General features: G+C 34.5%; 1 protein-coding gene and 1 long non-coding RNA gene across 3 annotated transcripts; one reads left to right on the top strand and one right to left on the bottom strand.

Annotated features, from left to right (window-relative positions):
* Positions 1-1,165: 1,165 nt before the first annotated feature.
* Positions 1,166-8,766, bottom strand: LOC135034636 (uncharacterized). The gene is made up of 5 exons (XR_010229795.1): positions 8,698-8,766; positions 7,740-7,819; positions 5,224-5,316; positions 4,298-4,447; positions 1,166-3,770 (listed from the first exon to the last, which is right to left on the bottom strand). It is a non-coding gene; the product is annotated as an uncharacterized LOC135034636 (long non-coding RNA).
* On the top strand, positions 1,250-5,329 carry LOC135034635 (serine-rich adhesin for platelets-like). Of its 2 annotated transcripts, none has more exons than XM_063954277.1 (4): positions 1,250-1,661; positions 1,764-1,952; positions 2,115-3,961; positions 5,244-5,329. In XM_063954277.1, the coding sequence occupies exons 1-3, from the start codon at positions 1,250-1,252 to the stop codon at positions 3,950-3,952; spliced, it is 2,439 nt and encodes an 812-aa protein (XP_063810347.1). In that variant the 3' UTR covers positions 3,953-3,961; positions 5,244-5,329. The 2 variants fall into 2 exon arrangements, with proteins under 2 accessions (XP_063810347.1, XP_063810346.1); XM_063954276.1 differs by having other exon boundaries at positions 2,097-3,961.
* Positions 8,767-11,147: the final 2,381 nt, after the last annotated feature.

Here is an 11,147-nt window from a genome sequence, read left to right as displayed (position 1 = left end):
ATTGCTAAGTAAATGCTAGTATAATCAAAATAAATTAATTAAATTAAAATCTCTTACTTATGTCTCTCGTTTTATCAACGAGATATACCAAAAGTTAACTGATTACTTTGTAATTGATTATCAATAATTACACTTATAAAGGACATTCTACGAACGCTGCTGCCGCCAATGGGTAAAATTGCAGGCGCAAAGGAGAATTATGCCATTCTTTGTCAGCCCAATCCTGCTGCTGATGCTACTCTTCTAAATGCTGTAAATGTGTGGACTACAGGCAACCCTCACTATGTTATATATGTAAGATATCCGAACTTAATTTTTTCATGTAGGAGGTCATTAGGTAGATAAACATTGATTGGGCTACTAAAAGTCAACATTTATTATGTAGACATGGTCATTAGATTGACATGAGAAATAAGTAGACCTGAGTCCAACCTTCTTAATTTAATTAGTTATTTTTCTTCCTATTTAAGGATCAACTTGGACAACAATTGGGAATGGGAACCTGCAAATAATACAGCGGTAGCTGAGCTAGGCACCTTACACAACACATCACTTAACGAGGAATGTGAGAACAAAAACAGAATTAAAAACCCATGTTGAAATTTTTTACTATATAACTAAGTACCGACAACCCTTCTCCATACACTTATGTCTTGTCACTATTCATCCACGCAAGGCCGACCAGTAATGATTTTTAACTGTCACCCCCTTACCGGCCACACAGATAAGTGTTAGAGCTTTGTATTAGACTCACCTTTTTTTTTTACAGATTTTTAGTCAAATATTTCCACAGTGTGTTGTAAATTGCTACCTACTTTCCTGAGTTAGCGTTGAACCTAAAAACATACACACATGCTATCTAGCATCTTATTCTAATTTTATAAACATGCCCTCCTACTGTAAAATAATATTGTGCTAGCTATAATGTTTTACCCTATGTTGTAGAAATAAATCAAAAATTGGATTAGAAGCTATATTATTGAGCCAAAAAGGCTTTTTTTCTGTTGTAATAAAATAATAATAATAAATATAATAAAATATTATATGTATTAAAAAATATTAGTAAAAAAATATAAGTAAATACATTTTTGAGGTATGCTTTACACAGTTTTATAATGCTAGAAATATTGTAATGTCTATCAAATATTATGTATTTATATGTATGCAATGTTAAATATACCTATTATTTATTTCAGGTTCCTTTACAACAATTTCAAGGAAAGTTTCTTTTTCTGAAACAAAAACAGTTATGACAGACAATTTTCCTCCAACTGCGGATGAACCATCAGTGATGCCACATATTTTAACATTGGACAATCCTTCCATGGTGGACGAACCATCAATGCTGCATCATGATGCAACAGCGGACCATGCTACCATGTTGGACCAACCATCAATGCTGCAACATACTTCGACAGTGGATGATACTTCCTTTGTGGCCGAACCATCAATGCTGAAACATTCGGCAAGAGTGGATGATCATTCCACGGCGGACCAAACATCAATGATGCAAGAATATTCTTCTGTGGTTCAAAGTTCCACTACGGTAGAGACTTCCACGGTAAATGAAACATCCATGAGGCAAGAACAATCAACAATGGATGATCCTTTCATGGAGGAAGAAAATTCAACCATGCTAAACCCTTTAATGTTAGATAAAGGTATTTATTTTGATCAATATAATTAAAATGTACTATCATTGATATTCAATATGGTTAAAAACTATGTTTAAGATTAATGGTATTTATCTATTATGTTTTAAGCCATAGAAAGCAACATGGTGACTGCCACACAGACACAGGATAACATTAATGAGGAGCCTGTATTGCACAGCCAGAAAAGTAATATTGATACAGAAGATACCAACCAGGTGGAATTGAATGCAGAGACTGCACATTCTAGTGTAATTGACCATGGTCTTCAAGACCAATTCCTGGACTCTACAAATCAAGGTAAATTTTTTTAATGTATAAAACATAGATTTTAATGAGATCCACTATCATTAATAGATACTGGTTTTTTTATAACTTGATTTTTTGGTTCTTCTAACTATACTTAATAAATTGTCTGTAAATTGATGTATTAACTGTACCTAGAACTTTTTATACACACAGAATGTGACGTTAGCAGATCACAAACCATTAGCCAACAGGATTCTTTAAAGGAAACCATGCAGCTAATTGAGAGGAATAGAAATGAAGAAATGAAAAAAATTGAACATCAAATAAATCAGCTGAATAATAATATACAGATTCTCAACACAACACAAAGACAACAGAATCAAGCACTTGTCACTCTTGCAAATTTTTACGATCATCTTGTTTCATCACAGAATGTGGCAGCAATCAACTACCAACAGATGCAGCACAGTATAAATCAAATGCTAGCATGGCAGTATGAGACTATTACCATCACACGCATGATTTCCACTTTCATGCAACTGTTGACAGAAGAAAGACAAAGAATGTCCAGATCAGATAATCCTTCTTGTATATCCAATGCTACAGCAGGAACCTTTGTATCCAGCTGTACACGTGGAGACTATGTAACAAGCTCTACACACAGAGAGTATGCAACGAGCGCTGCACCTGGAACCTATCTATACACCACTTTACCAGGAGAATCTGTATCCACCCCTGCAGCAGGAACAGATGTATCCACCACTTTACCAGGACCCTATGTATCCACCACTGCAACAGTAACCTATGTATCCACCACTTTACCAGTATACTCTGTATCCACTGCTGCAGCAAGTACCAATGTTTCCACCACTTTAACAGGACCATATGCATCCTACACTTTACCAGGACCCTATGTATCCACCACTGCAGCAGGACCCTATCTATCCACTACTTTAACAGGACCCTATGTATCCTCGACATTATCAGAACCCTATGTATCCATCCCTGCACCAAGACCCTATGTATCCACTACTTTAACAGGACCCTATGTATCCTCGACATTATCAGGACCCTATGTATCCATACGTGAAACAGGACCCTGTGTATCCTCCACTTTTGCAGGACCCTATGCATCCATCCCTGCACCAAGACCCTATGTATCCACCACTGCAACAGAACCCTATGTATGCACGACTGTAACAGGACACTATGTATCCTCAACTTTAGCAGAACCCTATGTATCCATCCCTGCATCAAGACCCTATGTATCCACTACTTTTACAGGACCCTATGTATCCTCCACTTCAGCAGGACCCTATGTATCCACCACTGCAACAGAACCCTCTGTATCCACGACTATAACAGGACACTATGTATCCTCAATTTTAGCAGAACCCTATGTATCCATCCCTGCATCAAGACCCTATGTATCCACTACTTTTACAGGACCCTATGTATCCTCCACTTCAGCAGGACCCTATGTATCCACCACTGCAACAGAACCCTCTGTATCCACGACTGTAACAGGACACTATGTATCCTCAATTTTAGCAGAACCCTATGTATCCATCCCTGCATCAAGACCCTATGTATCCACTACTTTTACAGGACCCTATGTATCCTCCACTTTATCAGGACCCTATGTATACAACAACTTACATGGAGACTATGTATCCACTGCTTATAGAGGCCTCAATGTATCCACCACTGCACCAGGGCCCTATTTATTGAAGCCAAAACCAGGACACTCAGAATCCACTACTGGACAAATTGCCTCAGAATCCACCGCTGACTCAGGACCCTCAGAATCCACCGCTGCAACAGGAAAGTATAAATCCACCGCTGCACCTGTACCCTCTGAATACAGCCCTGAAAACACAAATTTGAGAAGCATAGCTGTAGCATCAGAAGTGCATTCAAGATTGCAATTGGCTTATCGACCTAGCTCAAGCTATGATGAGAATATGGATCTTCGAGTCAGATTAGAGCGTGCAAATATTCAAATTCAACATTGGAAGAGACAGGAAGCTAACGATGAGGATGAAGCTTAAATATTAAAGGTAATTAATAAATGTATATAGATTGCATTATCAGATAACTAAATATGGTGAGACATATGTGCTATGCTTTTTTTGAAAAACGTAACATAAAAAATGTGTTTCCTCAAGATAACAAATGTGCCCTACTCAACGATCATCATCCTGCACTTAAAAAATCCTACATATAACACTAACATTTATTATTTTTAATTAGTTTTAGCCATAGGCTTCTTATTCAAATTGTGAGTTTGAATCACCAAACTCAATAGGAAACTAAGTTAATCCTACATTGATTTTCTATTGTAATTTTGTGTATGGTTTGTAAATTTTTCAAAAAAAAAACATCATTTGATTTACTTTGGATACAGTCTTAGCAGAGTGTTATAGGCTACAAGTTTAGACATCACAAGAGTGGAGTATAAGCAAAATGCTGGCATGTAGCATACAAATATCTTTGTTTTATGTAGAGGACCAGAGCTCTGGAAACACACATGTAGACAAAGTTGCCTGAAATATAAAAGGAAAACAAATAAAAAAAGAGTAAAGACATAAGGAAGAAGAGTGTTAAACAGGATATAATAAACTTTTAAATATATGTAGATATTTTCAAGTTATTTGGACAGAAATCTGTCCCTGAAGAAGGGGATTTTTAACAAAACATGTAGGCAATAAAGGGACACTTTTTGCATCATTGAATACGGCAGTGTGAGTGCAGCCGATTACCTTTCATCTACATAGTCATCTTATGCCAAGCTGACGAGGAGGTCACTGCAGCATATTGTATTTATTGTTTGGAGCACAGTACAAACTGACACTATATATATATATATATATATATATATATATATATATATATATATACATACATCAAACATCGGCACCGCAGACTAATAAATTAAACTCAGACATACGGCATTGCTTTGTCCAAGAAATGCATTCTTTCAGAATGTATTTTATTAGTCAGTAGTGCTTCCATTGAATGGTGATTTTTGCAATATTTTGGGGTTGTTTGGACATGATAATTTTGTCTGTGCCGTGAAACATAATTTATGATGGAACCCATTACTATAGTGCTTGTATATCTTTAACTTAACCATTGCTAATACAAATGATGGAAAAATCTTCGGTGCACTACTGATCTAGAGTCACAATGAGAAATATATATTGTAATATTTTATTATAATTAGGGTTGTTACCTTTAAACCTTGCATTTCTTTTAAAATGAAGACTACAGTTAAAGATAAGGTGGACAAAAGTATGGAAATTAACTTTCAAGAACTTACCTGTTTTACTTCATTTTTAGATATGTCACAAACGGTCTTGCGAGCCAGGGTGAAGGAACTGAAGACAGAGGGATACAGAGTCATCCATGTGTCCTGTTTGAAAAGACAAATCGATAATAGGAATATACTTTCTGAGATACTTCAAGTCGTGCATTCCTGAAAATGTTCTAAATTTATTTTGTTTTGTTTTGGTTTGTTCATGTTGGTGGGGTTCACATACTAATATGTTCAAGATAAAAATAGAGAAAATATATGTACAGACACATATTCCATATTACAGTGATTGTTCATGCATATATATATAATTTATATTCTAATAATATCCCAAAAAAATTATTGCAAGTTTTGTATTGTTAATAATTTGCATTTGCTTAACAATGCATTTATATATTCAAAAAATATATACAAAAGATTTGCGCTCTAAAATACACACACTATATGTAGTTGGATTCAGGCGGCTGCTCACCAGTTGTGGGCGGGCTGCCCCAACAATGGATCAAAGTGAGTGTGAAAAAAGAAAGAGTGGGAGCGCAGAATGAATCCAATATATTGTTTTATTTAAAATATTAATATGTCATCCACATAAAAATGCAGTACATGAACTAGCCTCAGAAAAAACAATTGATATTATATAAATGTAAACGAGACTGCCATATCTCCTGAACAAATATGAATAAAAAACCTTTAATAAACCCTAGTTAGGGCTGCATTAATGCTTCATGAAAATCAGCCGTGCGTCCACGAGCTGAAATGATTGTAAAAAGGAGACTGCTAAAAAGTGCCTCTGTTATAAGTCACTGTCCTCCTTATACACAATAGAATCTCATTGGTAGAGAGTGTCCCAGTACTGGACTTGCGGACAACCGTGCTGTAGTATTCTGTGGCAAATGGATAGTGATGGTCAAATTCTATTTGTGGTATATCACCTGATGTAGAAGCCTCTCCGTCAAAGGCGCTGTACTGAGCCGGGTTTGCTGGGGCTCTGTGCAGTGAACGTACAGCTGGTCTCGTCACCGGTGTACCATCCAGATGAACACGGTAGTTTAATTCTGCTGAAGGATGCTGTACCAGTCTGGATATGCAACAGTGTAAAAATACTGGAGCAGCAGATTCTCCGTCCGCTGGTGTAAAAATCCGTATTAATTGCGGCTACGGTCCACTCGATGCATGCGGCTCACAGGGTGTCAGGAGAATATAGCAGTCCAAATGAGGTCCTTCAAAGGAGTACCTTTGAAATGAAATAAAATTCATTTCCTTCTGATGAAACGGCCAGCGTTGTGGGACGAGAAACGCGTTAAGGTACTCCTTTGAAGTACCTCATTTGGACTGCTATATTCTCTTAACACCCTGTGACCCGCATGCATCCAGTGGACCGTAGCCGCAATTAATACAGATTTTTCCACCAGCGGACGGAGAATCTGCTGCTCCAGTATTTTTACACTGTTGCATATCCAGACTGGTACAGCATCCTTCAGCAGAATTAAACTACCGTGTTCATCTGGATGGTACACCGGTGACGAGACCAGCTGTACGTTCACTGCACAGAGCCCCAGCAAACCCGGCTCAGTACAGCGCCTTTGACGGAGAGGCTTCTACATCAGGTGATATACCACAAATAGAATTTGACCATCACTATCCATTTGCCACATAATACTACAGCACGGTTGTCCGCAAGTCCAGTACTGGGACACTCTCTACCAATGAGATTCTATTGTGTATAAGGAGGACAGTGACTTATAACAGAGGCACTTTTTAGCAGTCTCCTTTTTACAATCATTTCAGCTCGTGGACGCACGGCTGATTTTCATGAAGCATTAATGCAGCCCTAACTAGGGTTTATTAAAGGATTTTTATTCATATTTGTTCAGGAGATATGGCAGTCTCGTTTACATTTATATAATATCAATTGTTTTTTCTTAGGCTAGTTCATGTACTGCATTTTTATGTGGATGACATATTAATATTTTAAATAAAATAATATATTGGATTCATTCTGCGCTCCCACTATTTATATATTCTAATTGTATTTGCAATAATATTTGAATAGATTACCAATCGGAACATATTTGTGTGTTTAATGTACACATTACACAAATTTGCTTCCAAACTCGCAAAATAGTAAATTTTTAATATTGATATATAAAAAATTGGAATTGGAAATTAAAATTATGAAGGTAAGGATGGGATCAGATTAGCAAATATATATGGTTCTTTGATGGCGTAAACCATCTAGCCAATTGACGCTATCATCATTTCCCATGTTTCCCTCAAAGACATACACGCGTATGTATTTCCCACATATTGCGTCATTTAAGTTTTAGGGTGCTGTAAGTATGAGGAATAATAATAAAAACAATAAGCTAACATAGTATTTTCAATGAATAAAACTTTTATTTTCTAAAGGGTGAACTTTGAACAGGTTAACATATTATAACTGGTAATAGATTTATAAATAAATCTTGAAAAAAATATATTGTATATGTTTCTATAATAAAGATTAATAAGAATAATATCACCGCATCAGATTATGTTATGTAGGATCAAGATGGTTTTCATATTCTTTGTTGTGGATTCATTGTGGATCAAGTTTCTTTTCCTGTATTGAAAAAAAAATAGTCATACACTGTGTGCACAAACAATGATGATTCAATAAAAAAATTTAAAAAAGGAATTTTTTTTACGTGTTTTCTATATAATAATATAAAAACAAAAAAAAAATTTTTTTTCATATTTGTTAATCTAAGAGTAATTTTTTTTTAGTTTACATTAAGGGTAAAAATCTGTCAACTTTAATACCCAAACATTGAGAGATATTACACAGTTTTATTAGTATTGTATAATTTTATTATTGTACTATATTTTGGTAAATATACACAGTTTCTGAAGAAGATGTGGAAATACTATTGCCATCCTAATCTGACAGTGTTTATATTAATGATGGATAAAAATTAAGAACATTTGATTTTGGTTATTGTTTAAAATAATTCAATAGGAAAATGTTAAATATATTGCTGTCATAACAATATAGTTAAATATGATATTTTTTCAAATAAATATATTCAGTTGAATAATATTTTATTGTTATGTAATATTAACAATAGAGAGTGGATCCATACTAGGCATTTCCAAAGTTAGAGATATGGTCCTGTGTAGTAATATATATATTAGTGTATAGGTAAAGCAAATATGTTCATTTTAGATATGTTAATATTTTTAAAGGTACATGATTCCAGGATTCATGTTAGAAGTACAATTTAGTTTAGAATTATAATTAAATAAAAAAAAAGGAATGAATCTAAAAATGAAGATATGGATATCAGACATTTCAAAGGTCATAACAGTTAACAAGATTATGTAAGAAATAAATTAAAAATATTATTTAATGTATGTAATATGTTTTGTTAAGAGCTGATTAAAGTACGTAAACAGGCTAAATATAAAAATGATAAAAACTGTTTCAATAGGTATAGTTACCGCAAAACCAAATAATGAGGAGTCCTAATCAGCGGATTGCAGTTGATTGGAAGGGCAAACAAGATAACTAGTTTAGGTGAAAAAAAAATATAATTAACAATGTCAAGATTAAACTATTACATTAGAACAGATGATTAAGGTACATAAATAGAAGACAAATTATCTACATCAAATTGTTTTAAAATGCATATTACCTGGAAAGTAATAAGGAGAAAAAATCTTCTTTGGCTTGCAGATGATGATTGGGAGGTCAGAACAGTAAACTAATTTAAAAAAATTGAGTAAATATATTAGCAATGCAGAAAAGTTAGCAAATGTTTAGAATAGTTGATATGCACTTTGAAATTGTATACAATTTAGAGAGCAATATTAAGGGGGGTACTCATGGAGAGATCCATGGCTAAAATCTAATCAATCTGACTAGATTGATTAGATTTTCTGCACATATCACTCGTGTGTAGCCCCCTCTGCGATAGCGATGCGCGGTGACGAACATCGCTATCGCTGCTGCTAGATTGAGCCTGCATGCAGACCATTACAGTTACATCAATTTAGAGTTAGTGTCTACTATACTATATTGACATTTGTGTGCTAATAAATTCTTTATAATTTAAAAAAATAATCAAATTTAAGGGAAGGGGGTATTGCTTGTTTGAGAAATGAGGTGTAACAATGTAAGATTGTTATTAACCAATCATAATATTTAGTATGTTACATGCACAAGAAAACATTAATAATTTAATTAATACCTATCACTGTTTTGCATTTTTACAGTTTATACATAAATTAGAATTTATCTCATTGTGTTAAAAACAGTTATTTCATAAGGATAAGGCCAGGATAACACAGCATGTGTCTAAATGAGTTATGGAACCACAGCATACTGCATGCCTTTAAACTTTTTTTTTATTATAGTGATGCCAACACTGTGGCAGTGCATGCTGGGTAGTTTAGTTACACAGAAGTTGGTGAGACAAAGGTTGCCTAACCATTACCTAGTCCATGGTTTCCTTCGGCATTTTAAATACACCTCCCAGCAAGCATGGACAACATGTTTAAATATAATAAAAGCAAACCTGTGAGAGTGCATGCTGGGATGTTTATTTCAACAGCAAATGGAGAACCACAGCATGTACACCATGAATTAGGCAAATAAAAAAATCTAACCGTTGCAGTAAAAATAGGATTTCAAAAATGGTGCAACCAAATATATATATATATTTGTTTTGATATAGAAAATATTGTAAATCTGTTTGATAAACAATATAATTGTTTTAATTGAAGAATATTAATAAAATTTATGTTAAAATTAATGAAGGGAAACTTTATGAAAAACATTACATGGGTACAACTGTGCTAAACTGAAATGGGAAACCATTATATTTTAAATCTTTAAAATATAGCTAGAGATTTTTGATTGATGTATATTTTAGAATGGAAAACATAATGTAGAAAATACTTGAATAATAGTTAATTTCTATAATTATAAAAATTCTACTTACCAGTAATGATAGCACCCGAAAATTCAATATGTGAAAAGTGGTTTTTTTTTTATGGTATTTTAAATGATTGAAAGTCAACTAATGAAAAATAAACCATAGAAAATATGAAACTTAACTTTAAAATGAAAAAATAACTATGTTTAGAATTAGTTTTAAAGTTACTCCAACTTGAGATGGAAGGCAATGGCATTTAGAAATTCCATCAAATCTATGAAACCAAGTTGGGCAAAACATTTCTGTAGTGCATCTTCTCGAGCAGTATTTTCACGTTTGGTTGGTGTTCGGGCAACATTAAAGGTTACTTTTTCAATGAGCTTGGTGGTCATTTGTTGCTCCTTGTGAAGATAGGAGATAAGTTTGTAGACTCCAAACTTTTTCTCTCCCAGGAGAATATTCCATCTCCTGTGCCATCCTTCCAACTTATTTTGGGTCCTTGGAATCCCACCAACCATATTGTCATGCACTGACCACATGCATGGTGGAAACAGTGGGGGACATCTGTTTTGACTTCTGGTTCGTTCTCTAAGCCGCCCCAATATATATGTCTCCTCAAAATAAGTTACTAATGTAGCAGCATTAGGAGGCATTTCTGATTTTAATTGTTCAAATGCAGCAGGGATTTCGTCTGCTGGGAGGAAGGAAAGTGCCTGAAGGTTCCTAAGTTTCATAGCAAAAGCATGATCACGTCCATATTGTACAGATAAGCCACATGATTGAATTTTTCGCCAAATATTTTGACCTAAATGAAACAAGCAACACTTATGTGTGCTACTCGGAAAAACTTGTTTAGCTGCTTGTATTGCAGCATTCTCAAAATCTGTCAAAATGTAAAGAGGAGAAAATAGAATATCATATTCCTGTGCATAATCCTGTAGGTCTTCTAAAAAACGGATATAACAAACCTCACTTTTGCTACTAAGCAATCCATAGACCAGTGGGACGAAGCGT

This window comes from Pseudophryne corroboree, unplaced genomic scaffold, assembly GCF_028390025.1.
Source record: "Pseudophryne corroboree isolate aPseCor3 unplaced genomic scaffold, aPseCor3.hap2 scaffold_585, whole genome shotgun sequence".
NCBI lineage: Eukaryota > Metazoa > Chordata > Amphibia > Anura > Myobatrachidae > Pseudophryne > Pseudophryne corroboree.
This window is presented reverse-complemented; position numbering and strand designations above follow the sequence as displayed.

Bases quoted from the DNA above. Each gene is read 5' to 3' on its own strand.
- LOC135034635 (XM_063954276.1), top strand. From the start codon at position 1,250: ATGACAGACAATTTTCCTCCAACTGCGGATGAACCATCAGTGATGCCA. The intron at 1,662-1,763 runs GTATTTATTTTG...TTATGTTTTAAG, and splicing joins CCCTTTAATGTTAGATAAAG to CCATAGAAAGCAACATGGTG. The intron at 1,953-2,096 runs GTAAATTTTTTT...AACTGTACCTAG, and splicing joins CCTGGACTCTACAAATCAAG to AACTTTTTATACACACAGAA.